The sequence below is a fragment of the Ammodytes marinus genome (genome assembly GCF_949987685.1).
Source record: "Ammodytes marinus genome assembly, chromosome: 6".
In the NCBI taxonomy this organism is placed as follows: Eukaryota; Metazoa; Chordata; class Actinopteri; order Uranoscopiformes; family Ammodytidae; genus Ammodytes; species Ammodytes marinus.
Window position 1 is genome coordinate 21,026,089 of NC_137235.1, and position 17,849 is coordinate 21,043,937.

At 42.6% G+C, this 17,849-nt stretch overlaps 1 protein-coding gene across 1 annotated transcript; it reads right to left on the reverse strand.

Annotated features, from left to right (window-relative positions):
- Positions 1–2,381: 2,381 nt before the first annotated feature.
- tmem132a (transmembrane protein 132A) lies at positions 2,382–17,167 on the reverse strand (the record flags this gene model as incomplete). The annotated part of the gene is made up of 16 exons (XM_080028835.1): positions 2,382–2,444; positions 2,990–3,172; positions 3,296–3,811; positions 4,873–5,064; positions 5,516–5,735; positions 7,110–7,312; positions 8,381–8,524; positions 8,656–8,851; positions 9,824–9,976; positions 10,191–10,454; positions 11,031–11,153; positions 14,961–15,082; positions 15,397–15,609; positions 16,088–16,317; positions 16,802–16,889; positions 17,147–17,167. 16 exons carry the CDS (start codon positions 17,165–17,167, stop codon positions 2,382–2,384), a joined length of 2,931 nt encoding a protein of 976 aa, XP_079884961.1.
- Positions 17,168–17,849: the final 682 nt, after the last annotated feature.

Sequence of the window (17,849 nt, forward strand, 5' to 3'; positions counted from 1 at the left end):
TGATCAGTACAGTCACTATAACCATTAGAACACACATCCAGCATCTACTGCACATCTGCGTCTGACTTTTTTTTCGGCGACCGTGTTAACACACTACAGCGGCCACACATGCAAATTTCCTGTCGGTGCACTTCACCTCAGGTTGCAAGCCTATTTTTTTCAGAGGCTTGTGTCTCTCTTGAGTCTCTCTGCTTTAACTGATAGAGAAATACTCTGTTGACAGTCATATTGACTACATACCAGCAGCTTTCGCTGTAGTTTCACCATTTCCTGGTGTGTCCCTTTTAAAATAAAACTTCTGACAAGCGAAAATGTGGTGAAAAAAAAGAAAAGGCAATGAGGCACACGGATAACTGTCGAAACTCAATATTAATCACATGCATCATAAAATGACATGAATTAACTTCATACAAAAACTGTAAGAGAGATGCAGCAGTGACAGACACAGACGCTCTCCAGAGGTAGACGCAGGATATGTGTTCCAGGCCTAATGAGTTTGGGGGAGATGTCGCGTAGTAGAAGTCAGCCTTGTACTGTTAGAGAGGGGGCCAGCGTAAACAATATTTTTCGGCACACATTATATAAATGCTACCTAAGAAATGAATATCTTTTTAATCGTACGCTAAATGTAGGATTTCTTTCTGCCATGTTTTACTACGCCAACTCATGCTGTTGCAGTGCATCATATCAGTCTGCAAATCATATGTTTGACTCATATTCAACACAGATGTGTGATTATTATAATTAAAAAATTAGTGATTATGAAAGCGACGACGATATGCCATTCACTGTGATACACTGCACCACACCGTTTTTTCTTCTGGTCACTTCTGAAACAGTACGGGGCTGCCTTCTGCTACAGCGATATCTCCCCCAAACTCCTTATAGTGACTGCACTGACCACCATCTCCATAAGGACACACACTAGCTATGCCTAATAGCCTACTGAACTATCCCTTTGAATAGTGAAACGGCAGCAGTACAAAGTGTCAAAATATTACCATATTAATTTGACACCATATGAGTTTAAACTCAGTTGAAGGACACACCAGTGTTTTTCAGGGCTGTCAATTCTGTAATCATTCATATACATTAGTATAATGTATTTAAAGAAATGAGACCTGATCTAGTTGTTATATTTCTCTACACATTTTCAGTTTCAGCGTAACACAATCACACTCTTATTATTCAAAATGTAAGATGCCAGGAAGTTGCTATTAGAGTTGCTGGGAAATATGGTCTTACTTTTCGTGAAACCCTTTTGTCTAGCTAGCCAAACCAGTAATAATTCTATAGACGTGAAAGTCATTACACTATTACTGTATACTCTATGGCTCTATGACAGTGATTTACTGATAGCCTGAATGTGCTACTCAAACACAATGGTTTGTCGTTATCTTTGTTGGCGTTATATGTCCTAACACAAAAGGGTCCTTTGTGCATTTTCTGAGGCCCAATATAATGAATTCATTCCTTTCCACTTGTGTTCTACTAGCATACAGTGTTGAAGTGATCTATCAATAATGTTCACAACAATGAAAAAAACAAAAGGATTTCATCTGGGTCCATGTGGAAACTGTTTCTTACCTTTTCGAGTCAATATGATGACTTTGATGAGTCATGTCAAGGCTGAGGAGCCTGCTTTGTATTTGTGAAGTTACATTCATGTCACTGGCAGTCAAAAGCAAGTGATACTATTGTGCAGAAAAGGTACTTAAAAGGGATGTATATTTCACATGAATAAAGTGTCTTACAAATGTAATATATATTATGTTTCACAATTAATACATTTATTGTAAAGAAATATCTGCAGTCTGACGTTTTCTGTTTTCCCTCTATGTAATAATCAGATGAGACAGTAAAAACATTTCATATTACATATATCTATATTTCAAGGAAGGAAACATTTGACAGAGTATCGATTGCAGTGTCTTTACATTATGTCATGAAAGTAAATTTAAACATTTAAAACTGATACATTTTCCTATTGAATATTGTACAGTGTAAGTATCGAGTAATCTCTATTTCAGAAGCCAGTATAACACTACACTATGAGGTACACAAGGCAAGGGTGCCACTTAATATTACAAGATTGCACACTGTACCTTCAAATACGTATATTGTATGCACCAATATACCGAGGCAAATTTCATGTTAATGAAGATGGACTTGGCAATAAACTTGACTGGATGGGCCGAACTGCCTCCAAACTGCTGAGCCTGGCTCCTAGAATACACTGTACAATGAAATGTAAAAATAAAGGTACGACAACAGATAGCGGCCACATCACATAGTGTTGACATAGGTTTGAGACTAAAGTGATGTGATGGTGTCTACATTGGGTAACACATGATTTGAAAGGAAAGCTCCAGGGAGGGTTACTAGACCCTGTCAGACATGCTATTGGGGAATTGTCCGGGGAATCTGACCCGGAGAATGTCCGGCTCACACGTGCAACACACATCAGGAGGTTGTAGGTGTGAGACACATTCACATACATTACGCCCATCTCCCGCTCCTAACCCTGACTTAGTACTAGGGGGCCACCTGGGTAAGGTCAGGGTAAAGTCTGGGTCGAACAACCCTGACATTTGTGTTCACACATACAGCTCATCAGGGTAAACTCCGGATAAGAGTCATAGTGCATGTGTGAAGGGGCTATAGATGACTTTGCTTTGTGTTCTTTTATATAGTTCAGATGTGTGCTCCTAAATCAGCAAACGATCTCTACCTCTTTAACATCCTCTTTATTGTTCTCCTCCTCCTGCTTTATCTTGTCTTCACATTCTGTCTTTTTCCTGCCCTCTTCCTCAGTCTTCTCCTCTTCCTCCCTTTCCTCTTTCTCTGTCTTCTCCTCTTCCTCCCTGTTCTCTTCCTCAGTCTTCTCCTCTTCCTCCCTGTTCTCTTCCTCAGTCTTCTCTTGTTCCTTCTCCCTTTCCTCTTCCTCTGTCTTCTCATGAGTCTTCTCCTCCTCCTCTTGTCCCTTGGCCCCTCCTTCCCTCTCTTCCAGCTCTATCCTTCTTCTCTTCCTCCTGTCTCTCAGGGCGCAGGGCAGACAGTTAGCCAGGAAGAGGAGAGTAGAGACACAGAGCAGAGAGAGGACAGCACCCACACCCAGCTCCAGCTCTCCGGCCCCCTGCGCTTCCCTCTCCCCTTCCTCCTCCTTCTTCCTCTTCTTTCCTTCCTTTTCCTTTTCCTTTTCCTTTTCCTTGCTCCGGGAGAAGTAGACAGCGCCGTCACCTGGCTCATGGCTTCTGGGCATCAGCACGGCTCTCTCCAGGGTGTTACGACTGACCATCCCACCACCACCGTTGGCCACTTCGTTCCCGTTTCTAGGACCGGTTTGACCATAGTAGTCACTGCTGCTGGCATTCCCACTTTGGTCCTCATGGAAATTTGATGCGTAGGCGTCGCTGCCTGACTCGATCAGCAAGTCTGAAATGTCAAAGTCAAACTCCCCGGCCTTGTCCCCTATTGGCTGAAGGAAGCCCAGGTCCATGTTGACTCTTATCCAACCAGATCCCCCTGACAGCATCCTGGTTCCTCTGTTGTCAGTCCAGTCCCTGCTGTCGTCTTCACTGATAGCATTGGAGTCCAGTGGTTTGTCACAGGTTGAAATCAGAAGCTCAGCGCGCAGCAGAGGGCCGCCCCCGTCGCCCTGGGCAAAGATGCGTTGGCTGGGGCCAGGTGTCACCACGACAACGCTCTCAGCCAATGAGAAGAGCCTCAGGTTAAAGGGAAGGTCGCTGAAGGAGGACAGGAGGGCGGGACTGTCGTCACTGAACTGGAGCCACACGCTGACCGACGCCTCCTGGAGAGACACCACAGGTAATATGGATAGAAAGGTTATTCGTATATATCTAAAGTCAATGGCCCTCATTGACTAATAAGAGCGTGGAAACGTTCTTCTTCAAAAAACTTCTCCGCTCCTCCCACTAGAGTTAGAAATACTTTCTAATGAGCTTATGGTATGGAGAAGAATTAACTGGGATATTGTCTCATATCTCTGATCTAATCACCTCGTCAATTCAGAAAAAAACGGGGCAAACATTTTTTGTCGAGAGAATCATTACGCTTCCGTATGAAAAGCAATCGCCTATTTTAAAAAGTTATGCATATCAGCAGCAGCAAAAGTATCAGTGGTGAGAGATTCTTCCTGGTTCCTCAAGTTGTCTGTGTATATATAAACATCAACTCAGAACATTGTGTGTATTTGACTTCTATTGCCTTTCGTTTCAGTTTTTCTGGCTCTCCTGGACAATTTTGGTTTTGAGTCAGCTGCATGGCAGCAGTGGTTTTGTTAATGTTTTAGTGCTGTATTTCATTAAGGAAGCCTGTATTGGCTCTATACAGTTTCGTTGTTTTTCTCCCCTTTCCAATCTATCGCTATTGCGATTAAGTAGTTAACTTTGAGACACCCCGGGTCCGGACCTGCTTCCCCGATTCCTGACAGGGCCAATGTATTTTTAACCGCAGATGCATGCAATACCAAAAATATAGCAGATAAGGGGTGGTGGATGGGGGTTGCCGAAGCAAATGTAAAAGCAATTAGGGCTGGTTTCCAAGATGGATACTTTTTTGGCATCGACCGAAAACGTCTCCACACCATCAAGTATCGAGAAATGTCTTGTCGTTCAACACCATATTTTAATATCTAGGGGGTAAATCTAATCAATGTCAGTTAGCCAATAAGCATGCAGCATGCTTGATGTGCCAAGATCTAAAAGTGCTGGTGATTGGCTGTGTGGAGAGAGCCAGGAAAAATACAACAAGGGTTAAACAGTGTGATTGGGCATTTGTGGTAATCTGAAGACAGTTTGTTCCATTTCAGTTTATTTAAAGTTTGATATAACCAGCATTGAAGTCCCTCACTTGGTGATGGTTGTACAGGATGTTGTAGGCTGTCACTGTTGTTGTGAAGATGGAAGGGTGTGCGGGGTTGTCTGTGACTGATATGCCCAGGCCGCTGACCACCTGAACAGACAGGTCTCCAGGGGTAACGGGCTCTGAGGTCACAGTGATGTCACATCTGCCCAGCACGCCATCCCACTGCTCAGAGACAACCTGAGAATGACACAGAGGGAGATTATGACTGTTATCTCAGAGAGCAGAATGACCTCTCACAATTAAAAATACTCCTCAGAGAAGGAGACAGGGCATATCTTACTGCCCGGAATGTATTAAAATGCCAAAACAGAGGGACAGTGAATGGCCGACACACAAACACACACACACACACACAGTGCACTTAATATAAGATACTGTATATAAGAGATATATAAGATATAAGTTATACATTTTATATAATTACTATAAATCAATCTGAATGTTGTGGTAATGTTCATATTACTGTTTATTGTGTACCATCTGAATATTTGGACAACATGTCATTTGATGCTTTGGCAACATTGTTATTGAAACTTTCATGCCAATAGAATTTAATTGGATTGAGAGATTATGACGATGGTGCTCAGTAAGTGAAGATGAATTGAATTGCTGTACAATTATCACCTACATGGAGCGATGTCCTTCCTGGTCGTAAACCAATCAGATTGTTCAGGGGGCCCAGGGCAGCCACACGGGGGTCTTCTACTCTCAGCCAATCACGGACCAGCTGAGTAACATCCACAAACCAATCAGATGAGCCCAAGAGATGTGTGTTTTGGCCCTTGGAGTCCACGGCTGTAAACTGAGTAAGAACCTGGAAAGACGAGCGCTGATACACTGGCACACACCTGAAAAGACAGGACACACATTACACACTAAAGGCCTCGACCTATTATTTTGCGTGGACGTGTTGACATTAATCCCAACACTAGCATCACACTCAGCCGCTAACCATCCCAGTGAGTGCTGAGGGTCATGCTCTGATGAAGCCAACAGAACCACATCATTTGCAAAGGAATTCTGAGCTTCCTAAACCAGACACCCTCCTCCACCTTGCTGCGTCCTGAGATGCTGTCCATGAATATCACAAACAGAATAATTTTTTTTTGTGCCGAGAATACAAACTCTAGTCAAGGACTGGATGCTCCACCTTCAAGTGACACTGAATAAACATGTCAAACACAGTTCCCTAACACTTCCTTGAAACCAACTGGAAGTCCTTGTCCATAGCCTCCCAGAACACCTCCTATACTTTTTGTTTTGCTTTGGTGACCCCTGAAGGCGCCATAGCCCTTCTGGCCTCCCACTGGGTAATGTGGTGTTTCATTGAAGGGACACATGATTATTGCACACTTTAAAAAACTAAATCAAATATGAGTGTCTGTGCAATACTGTGTATAGACAATTAAAATCATATCTATTTACAGTAGGGCTGTCAAAATGAACGTGTTTACGCAAGGTGATTGATTTCTGGAATGAATGCACAATTTTTTTAACATAATTAACGCATGGATAGAATGATCAGCCCAATATATCCCACCCGTTTTGCACTAGTCGTCACTCTTACGGCTGACCCAGGATCAGCACTTGTCTATGCACTGTGTGCACGACAATGGCGGAGCGTAGCAGCGCGGTTCGTTTTGACATGCCAACAGGCGGCAGTTGCTGTCAGAAGCAACAGGAGGAGCACCATTGTCTGCTTTGTTTAGTGCACGGGAGGACACAAACGTCTGCAGTTTTCAGAGGTGTGTGATTAATACGGGACATTAACATAACGTCTGCTTTCTGGCACAAATTAACAGCCCCCCCCCCAGCACATGGGCAGCGCACACACACACACACACACACACACACACACACCGCAGACTGCAATCAAGTTGTATGCAGGAATGCAAAACTTGCCCCAAAATGATTGAATTTAATGTCATGCACACATTTGAAAATTAGTATTTTTATGGCATATTTCAAATGGTGATTAAACGTGATGAATCATGAATAAATCTGATTAAAAATTGTTATCATTTGACAGGCCTAATTTACAGATCTCGTAACCAAAAGCTTAGTTGCATTCTTCCGTCTCTTAAAAAAAAAAAAAAGTGTGACAACAAGAGGATTAAGTCGGAACACTCATTACAGAACCACAAAAAGACATTTCCCCATTTTATCTATAGAAGCTAAATAAAGCACAGTGAAAGCACATTGGGGCTGTTGTGTTCCCCTACCCTTTCTCTGTGAAGTGGTTCCATCCATCGATGGCATTGAGAACAGGATCTGCCAAGGAAACTCGAAGGGGCACGGAAGGAACCCATACCTCCAGGCACACAGAGCCACTGAGTGTGCCCAGTAGAAACTCCACTACTGCACAGGTATGACCCAACCCTGATTCACTGCCGTCCACAAAGAGGCTGGAACAATCACTGGAGACCTGTGGTTAGGATGGAGACAGAAAGACAGCAGCAGACTCCAGTTACACAGGTGAATAAAATACATATAAACTATATATTAGGTCAATTATACATTGGAAACGATGGGTTCAATCTTAAGGGTTAATGTACGTTTGGGCGTATAAAAATGTTTGCAAATGGGATTTCACCCGCAAAAAACTTTCAATCTGTTCTACTAATGTTTGCTCACTCAGAATTGCGTGTCAAAATAGGTTCATCCTAGCCTGAGAAAAGGCAGAAAGAGTGTTTTATGGTCTCACTGTATAACCCTACATTTTACTAGTGTGACATCACACTAATAAAAATCTAGGATTAGGATTAACAGGACAGCTGGGCCAAAGGAAGACTGAGGAAAGACTGAGGGAAGAAAAACCTTGTTCATTATATTATAATAGCGATTTTATAATGATAGACCGCCGGTTTTGAATGGGTGAAGTATTCCTTTAATCAGTCCTTGTTATTTTACCCACAGCATTTATTTTCTCACAGATACTCTCCAATATCGCGTTTCTTTGAGTAATATTAACATTATTGGCTATAGCTCAATAGTGCATGTGTTTTCCTCTTCAAATAACACCTCTTATTCCATTACATTTCTCTTTGCGCTTGCTCTCACTCTGCTCTCCTTCTAAACATGGAAACCAGTAACACGCAAAACCCTCATTTAGATCTGCTTCCTCTAACATATTTTCACCTTTGTCATTTGTGTATTTACTCTTTGTTGATCACAAGCAGAATGCCCACAAACCAAAAGTGCAATTTTTTAGAATGCTCAGGCAGTTTAGCACTCAGTTTATTTCAAATGTAAGTAGATCAACCCCTGAGTGTTCTAAAATGAATGTCTAAAAATAGCAATGTCACTTATTTAGGTCAGCTGTTTACCCCTGGTTTCAGTTTTTGTGCTAAACTAAGCTAAAGTTGAATCCTAGTTCAATGTTGAACTTGTCATTTGACAAAAACAAGCTTCAGGATCCCCTTAGTTGCTTTGATGGACTGTTTCATTGCCAAATACCTTGAACAAGGATGGAAGGCATTTGACATTGTCTCACCTTGACAGTGTTCTCGTTGGTAGAGCGGCACGTGACTGCGGAGGTGACATCTGACGCCTTCCCGTCAGAACTTATGGCCAGCACAATGACAGGAAGGGACACAGGCTGGTTGGTAAGTATAGCTGTGTTGATGATCGTGTTACTCTGAGAACAGAGGATCAGAAATAACGTTTTAAAAAACTCAGATTAGATTTAAAGGGCCTTTGAGGATTTAAAGGATTATAAAAAATGATGATCATTGGGTTGGGATTAAATGAGGGACCAAATGAAGAAACCTCTGTGATGGGAGCGATGCCACAGATGTGTCGATCAGTGAAGGAGAAGACGCTGACAGCTGCCTCGTCTGGCGATATGCGGTTATTACGACCAGAGTACTCCACCCACCAGTTAGCAGACACCGTCATGGCAACACCGAAGCTCTGCCGATGGCCGTTAACTGACAGACACACAGCCTGCTGGAAGAGAGCAGGACTGCAGGGACACAGAATTTAGAGCAAGAGAAGCCAGTATGCCAGTCAATACCACAGATAGTATATAAAATGGATGTAGCATCCGGGCTGATCTCAGTTCTTTCAACTGCATCCAATCCATGCGCCTCGCCATCTTGTCAAAGTTTGACTCCGCCTCATTTCCTCATACCAAAAAGGGCACTGATATGACGTTGGGGGGAGGGAGATACTCCCATCTAGCTGACGTACCGTGAGTCGTGACGTACACCAAATTAGAAACATTAGCATGATTGCCAGGAGCTAGGCTAACAGCACACCCTTTACTGGATACCGGTAGAAGAAGTGAGGGACAGCGGCTAGCTGCCACCTAATTTTTCATATATTTTAACCTCCAATAGAATAAAAACTAGCCTGCTAGAAAATAATTCATCCCCACAGTGTTGTCATGGAGATATGAACTAAACTTACCGACTAGAATGTGTTTTTGGTCCAGGCCTTCTTTAAATAGGTTTAATAATGCTGTGAAAACAGCATATTTAACATTGGAGTCAAGGAAAAATTGCTCTGTTTTGAAACCTGCCCCTAGTGGCCTTCGGAAGTTACTGCAATGTTTGTCACTTCCGCATTGGATGCTCGTAGAACTCGCTGTTGTTGGGGCTTGGTCAATACTTACTGCTTCTACACTCCACTCACAGTCACTGCAGTGAGAAATGACTGCAGAATGAAGATGTGCCTTACCACTTTCACATTGGTTCCGTAGTGTGTAAGTAAGGCCAGGTTTCAATACAAACGTTACAATGTGGTGAAGACAATTCTTATGGCTACTTTAATCTTCATCTTTTCGTGGGTCTTAGCTGCGTCACTGCAGTTTGGGTTGTTCTCAATTATCACAAAATTAGCTTAATGCGCATGTACAATTTGCCCTTTCGATTTTGTCACTACAATGTCCCTCATTGACACATTGAACTGAGGTAGAATCAAACTGTGCACCTACTTGTGTGTAGGCTTGACGGTGCTGTGTTTATGGCAGATGATGGACACCAGGTCATGTTCGGTGCCATGGCTTCTCTCCACGGTCACTGTCCACAGGTCAGAGGTCAGAGTCCTCTGGGACACCATCGACACCAAGCCCTTCTTCACCTTCAACCTGGTAACGCACACACACACACACACACACACACACACACACACACACACACACACACACACACACACACACACACACACACACACACACACACACACACACACACACACACACACACACACAATTTCAATGTAAAACCTAAAACTACAAATTAGTGCCATGGAGTTCGACACAGGACAATTTTAAAGATTTAATTATGTCCTTTTGTGTTTACCTTATGACAACAAACTCAGAGCTGAAGTTGGCTCTCAGCTTGACAGACACCCTTACTGGCTGTCCTATCAGGACTGGGCCCCTGTGATAGCGAATCAGGACATGGGAGTCCAGACTGAGCTCCTCCTCCTGCTTCCCATTCAAACAGGTTTCTTCTTCGTTGGTGCTCTCTGGGCTCTGCTCTTTTTCCTTCTCATCCTCCAGTGTCACTGCTTTAATATGGAAGAGCTGCCTCTGGGACTGAGCCGTCCCCTCCTCCACACAGCTGGATGGACGGTCAAGGGGGTATGAGAGGATTAATAGGTGTTGGAGGATAGATAGAGTAGATAGATAGATAGATAGATAGATAGATAGATAGATAGATAGATAGATAGATAGATAGATAGATAGATAGATAGATAGATAGATAGATAGATAGATAGATAGATAGATAGATAGATAGATAGATAGATAGATAGATAAGTAGGTGCACTATGTAACTTTGGTCATGTCAGAGAACTGAACATTTTCTAAGTTTTATTCTAATAACTGAATAAACAAAGTTTACTCACATGTGTGATCCCTGGAACACTGTTTGAAGTTAGAAACCTTCCTGAAAAGTTACTGTTTCACTGTTGTTGTTTAAAGCAGCAGGGCCCTCAGGATTTGGTTTACAAACATATTCCAGTCTTACGTTTGGTTCCAGGTTCCTCAAAATAATTTATTTTTGATTTATGATGATAGAATTATTCAATACTAAGAATTACATGTAGAGAAAATATGTTTTCTAAACTAACTGCAGGCTGACAGACATTAGTTCTACCAATTCAGAGTACATGTCCCCACATTCTCTGTAGCATACCCTGGTGGTGTCAGCTCCGAGTCGGCCACTGTGTCCATGGAGGAGTAGTAAAGCTGTATTTGGTTACTTGCGGGCCCCCGTGGAACACTCCCCTGGATGTCCCTCTCCACACCTCGATGGTATCTGAATGAAAGAGTTAATGAATGTTTGTCATCCAGGAAACTGTTTAAAACCTCATCCACCCCCTAGACATGCAGAAAACCCCCCAAAGCTGCATTCTGTTGAAGGGTTGGCATTTTCCTAAAAATTACTAAACTCTAAGTTGTCAAGTTAATAAACAGCACCCTCAAAGAATGGAAAACAATTTAACCATGATTAATACATTAAGTGAATCCTGTAAGCTAATTGCCCTTTAATGACCTATATGGTTCCCATAGAAAACGCTTGGTGGAGAAATAAATAATAAGAATTATCATAACTTTTTTCTTCAACTTCGGTCCCTCTGTTAGGTAGCCTGCTGGTCTGATCTGGTCTGAAGTCTAATAAGTGGGCCGAAGAAACCCTTACCTAGGGGGCAAAACCCCTTTTTTAAAACAGACATGGAGCGTTGTAAAAGGTTGTTCACCAGAAATGATATCCAGGACCTTCCAGGATCCCAACCTGGGTGGACAACCTGGTCAACTAGCTGCTGGAAAGCTACAGATAGAGCAAATCAGAACCACTGTTTAAGCGAATGGGGGTGAATGTGGATGGGCTAATAGGGAATTTTTTAAACTTATAGATATCATAATGAAACTTTGCCACTTGATTACTGACATTAAAACAACAACTTTTTGTATCACAGTATTTTCCAAAAAGTTTGAATAAATATGAAAAATCATCAATATCTTACTAATGATGCGTAAATGTGCATATCTGCAAAGCCCCAAAATCTAGATTTTGGACAAAAGTAGAGTCAATTTGTTTTTAAATTTTGAAAACAAAACAAGTGTCCAACTGCCTGAAGCTTTTCCTAATCACAGTTCAAATTTGATCAATAACCCATAGAAAATGAATTTTTTACACTGTTTTTTCCAAGGGAATGTCTAGCCGTTTCCTAAAATACCAGCTGGAGACTCCAAAAGGACACTTTTGGTCCATGGCACATGAAATGTAACTGTGTAAAAAAAAAAATTTCAATGGGTTATTGATCAAATTTGAACTGTGATTAGGAAAGGCTTCAGGCAGTTGGACACTTGTTTTGTTTGCAAAATTTAAAAACAAATTGACTTTGTTTTCTTCCAACATCTAGATTTTGGGGCTTTGTAGATATGCAAATTTACGCATCATTAGTAAGATATTGATGATTTTTCATATTTTTTAAAACATTTTGGAAAATACTGTAATACAAAAAGTTTTTATTTTAATGTCAGTAATCAACTGGCAACGTTTCATAATGATATTTATAAGTTCCAAAAATTCCCCATTAGCCCATCCCTATTCACCCCCATTCACTTAAACAGTGGTTCTGATTTGCTCTATCGGCCCGCTGTAGCTTTCCAGCAGCTTGTTGACAAGGTTGTCCACCCAGGTTGTGATCGTGGAAAGTCCTAGATGTCATTTTTGGTGAACAACCTTTTACAACGCTCCATGTCCATAAAATCACTTTGCCCCCTGGGTACCTTGTGCTACTGATTGATTTTCTTACATTCATGGCATCCTAAAACAAATTCAACAGCGTCGACTTAGTTAAGTTACACACACACACACACGCACGCACGCACGCACGCACGCACGCACGCACGCACGCACACACACACACACACACACACACACACACACACACACACCACTCCGGGTTTGAGCACTGCCCACATAATAATCCTATTATTATCCTTTTTTCAGATTAAGTTTTTGAGTGGTCATCCTTTTTGACTTATTGTGGTTCCAAGCCTTAAAAGGCTCTTTGCTGATGGCATGGAAACACCCTCTTTTACAATAAGATTAATGCTTTATTAAAATGTAGTTTTTACGACAAGGAGGAAGACTAGTTGTTTTAAGGAAATGTAAACCTGATTAACTTTAGCCTCACACATACCAAGAGCCAGTTCCGGGCTGGTGCTGGGGCCAGTCCAAAACTGCTTACAGCTTAATAACAGTTACGAACCGGTTGGTTTCACACCGACCAGAGCCGGCAAGAGAGTAACGTCCACCGACGTCGCTGCTCTCGTGGCTTATGCTAAAGCTAGCACTAGCTTTAAGCATAACAACAGCGGCGGATACGTCTTATTTTTAAGAGGCGGTTGCCTCTTACTTCGCTTTGTTAACCAAACAGGGGTCCTACAGCGTATTTTCGCCAGTCGATTTGATCGCTACGTTCGGTAATTATGTTGTGTTTACGTCTCATAGTAGCGGTGTTTTTAAATATGGTGGGCATGAGGTTTGAGTTGGTCTGGTTAGTCTGGATAATCCCTCCCCCAGCCCCTGACGTAGGCGGTTCACATTTTCTAGCCCAGCTCAAACCTAGAGCTGGACTGGCACCAGTTTTTCCAGCCCGGAGCCGGCTCTCTGGCGGTGTGAAACCAAAAAGCTGTCTCTGACTGGGCTCTAGCTCCGATTTTGCGTTGGTGTGAAAGGGGCACGAGTCACTACACAGAACTTCAGATGTCTCCTACACATACCCCTTTCACACCAACAGGAACCAAGAGCCAGCTCCGGGCTGGTGCTGGGGCCAGTCCAAAACTGGTTACAGCCTAATACAAGTTACGAACCGGTTGGTTTCACACCGACCAGAGCCGGCAAGAGAGCAACGTTATGCCGTCACTGTAAACATCGCCCGACGTCGCTGCTCTCGTGGCTGACGCTAAAGCTAGCGCTAGCCTTAAGCACAACAACAGCGCCGGATACATCTTATTTTTACACGCGTTGCCTTTCGCTTTGCTTTGTTAACCAAACACAACCTATTCAGCGTATTTTCGCCGGTCGATTTGATCGCTACGTTCGGTATTAATGCTGTGTTTACGTCTCATAGTAGCAGGGTTTTTAAATATGGCGGGCATGAAGTTTGAGTTGGTCTGGTTGGTCAGTATAATCCCTCCCCCGGCCCCTGACGTAGGCGGTTCACATTTTCGCTGGCACCAGTTTTTCCAGCCCGGAGCCGGCTCTCTGGCGGTGTGAAATCAAATAACTGGCTCTAACTGGGCTCTAGCTCCGTATTAGCTCCGATTTTGCATCGGTGTGAAAGGGGCACTGTGCCACAGAGCCAAAGTTCAGTCTGCAGCAACACCAGGTCAGTGTCCTCTTGTTACAACATATCTGCTGTTGATGTTACACATCATTTAAAAAGCCGTTCACCTGAGGGGTCTCAGTTCACTACCGTACAGCCCACAAGGGGGAGAAAGTGGGAAAGCTTTCTAGGGCCCAGCCACTAGAGGGGGGCCCATGTTCTTTAAGTAAAATATCTCCTATTTCATCTTGAAAACCTGAAACAAGTATGAATCCTTTTTTCCCTTGTGACCTTTGGCCGTCAAAAGGTCAACCAAACAATTATTCTATCGCTTTGTATGTGCGTCTGGTTCCTTTGCTTTAATGTGTCTAAAACCCATATGCTTCACTTCAACGTATACTATGACTGCAGCCAGTTTATAAGGATACGCTTGCATTAATGATTGGATGCCATTTTAATGTTTAGTCTTTTCATGGACAGTGTGTTCGTCATTTTTCTGTAGACTTCATAATTGATGAGAAAGTTAGTCTCTTTCCAAAATCATGTATGCTTAGGAATGGGCACATGCACAAGCATTGATACAAGTAAAGCATGAGTAAAGGGGGCCCATTGACTGGACCTTTTCAGGGGCCCGGCATTTTTGTGCCCACAGCCTGTGGTGCCGAGCTTGATGTTTCCTTGTGGGGGGTAACTAGGTCAGAGCCTATACACCAAGTCAACTCATGCAAGAATACATGTTTGACCTCAAGTGTCTTTTATGATTTCTGCCATGCTGTCGTCCCCACTTCTTCACCCGGCGACGAGGGGCCAGTCCGTGCCACTTGTCCTGATGTGATTGGTCGGATTGTTGATGGTTAAACCAATCAGTGGGCAGAGTCAGAGTTACCACACACAGACCTAGAGGAGGCTGGGAAACAAAGCAGTTGAATCAAAAACTGAAACATTTCTTGGGCTCTTCTTGGGATTTTTCTGAGCTCTTGCACCAGTGTCAGGAGGGCGGCAGCAGTTTGTAAACGCTGCCATACTGCGAAATACAGAGAGAGTTGTGTGGAGCTGATAGGCTTAATCAACCTGTAGGGTCAACAAACAAGTTAACTTGTTTGCTTGAATGTAATGACATGCATTTATATAGAAGACCACTATAGCTTTAAAGCATGGAGATATAAATGGTGTGAAATAATGAAAAAAGACAAAGAGATAAGAAAAGGTGCTCGTCCTCACCTGTGTGATACAGGAGGCCCTGTGCTCCTCGGTCTCCCTGAAGGCATGCAGGGTGATGCAGGTCCCTCGGGTGCTGCTGTCCCCCTGTTTGTGGAACAGAGTCCTCACCCTGAACACCTGCTCTCCTCTCTCATCCCTTTCTCTCTCCACATGCTGTGAGAGGAGAGAGGCAGACAGAGTGGGAGAGGGACGGACGACATGCTCTGATATGGGCTGATGAGAGAGTGAGAGAGAGAGAGAGAGAGAGAGAGAGAGAGAGAGAAGTACGTAGAGCTAGTAAGCTTTATCTTTCGATTTAGAATTATATTACAGAACACTCAGAAACACTTTCCCACTTAAATCAGTGATTTTTACATGTATACTCAGTCTGCACAGTGTTATTATGCCCTTTAATGGTACATCTTCAAATTCCTCAGTTTAATGTATAAAGCACATATTGTAAATAATGTTCTTCATATTGTACATTTCAATGTGTTTTGCCTTATTTTTTTGCACTATTAAGAATGTATTTATTGTATATATTACTTATCTTATTTTATCCATTTGTACTTATTGCAACGTGGGTCGGAGAGAAACATATTTTTCAATTCCTCTGTTTGTCTGGGAAATATTGCAGAAATTGACCATAAAGTTGACTTGACTTGATTATATTGCAATCTTCTGCAGTCAACTCATCCACACATCTCCTCACCTGTGTGACTGAATAAGGGCCAAATGAAGCATGTATGGCCGGAGTGGGGGCGCCGCCCGGCGCTGCTGGCACCATGAACAGACTGTGGGAGGCAGAGAAGGGGCTGGAGTTGGAGAAGAGAGGGCCAAGCTCCACCTGGGTCAGAGGCAGAAACCTCCAGGCAGCAGGGAGGACAGACATGTGGACGGGCAGGGACAGAGGGACAGCAGGCTGGGGGAGCGAGGGACGGACTGAGGGAAAGAAAACAGAGCCGGAGGAGGGTTTAGGCATTTTACAAAGTCAAGAAAAAATTAACGGTAACACTTTAAAATAAGGGTACTTTAATGAATTGTAAGTTAATGCTTAATTCATGTTATTAATGTGTTAGTTAGTTAATGCTTACAAAGCGTTTATTGACTGTTAATGTCTAGTTATTAACGGTTAGTTGATGCTTGGTTAAGCATTCACTATGCTTTTCCGGTTCAAAATTGTAATTTGGTTTTCTACGACAAACTGTTTTCCTGGTGTGGTGTCCAAAAATCCCTTTATATTTCTCACAGTACCATTGCTAAGGATAGATTCATGTGGGGTTAGGTTGTTAATAAGGGGGTGTAGCTTACATCCTTATGACATCGTAAGGGGAGGGAAGAAGTTTTCAGAAAGGTGTAGTACTGTACTGTAAATGCCTATGGACCTCAGAGAAACATGGAATTATCCAAGAAAGGACTCACCAACTATGAAAATCCAAATGAGGAGCAGCATGCCCCCTCCTCTCCTGCTGCTCCACACAGCAGCCCAGCTGACTGCTGCCATCCCCAAACACCTGATGCAACACAGCACAATCAGACAACCAAACCATTGAACATTCACACTGATACGTTTCTGAGCCACAGTGATTTAACAGTAAATATGACGTATTTTCCATTCATCCGATGTGAACTGCTGCTATATCCAGAATAACCAAAGTTAGGCTTTTTGTACAAAGGAGTTAAGTTGGTCAATGCAACAAATGTTGTTAAATCTAAATTCGTATTTCTTCTTCATTTAGATATTCTAGGACTAACATCAACATCATCACACCATAGACACGTACGTCGCCATGTACGAATATGATCAGTTGCAGTGGATGACCACCTTTAAATTGTTCTCTGCAATCCGATTTAGCAATAAGGAAATACTCCTGATTTTACCTCAGTATTAACAAATGACAATAAGCACCTAGACTTTGAAGGGACATTGCTATGAATTTGGCCTACTATTTTAGCCCAAACATTCACTTAAAACAATAGCCAACTGCAAACTAGCCTCATTCATGTTAAAAGGAGCTTACTAAATATGTGTGAGTTATGTAAGAAACAGATGTTAATTGTACAATATGGGATGATGATGAGTTAGCAAGTTAACAGCCATGGTTGGATCTACTGTTAGGCCTTGACATGTGGACCAAACCAATGCCATGTTATTGTTAAAAAACAGAGTTTTTATAACTTTTGCTTTATAATGTTACGTAGGCCCCCCAGGAAGGTTTAGATCATAAATAAGATTGTAATAAGCCTGTTACTGTTAACAACTGCAAGGGAAGAGAAACCAATCAGAGTCTCTATGTGTAGCATCATATACAGTATAACACATGCAACACACACACACACACACACACACACACACACACACACACACACACACACACACACACACACACACACACACACACACACATACACACACACATTCACAGACCACATGTTCTGAAAAAGATCAAAGACCAGAACATACAGCTATATAT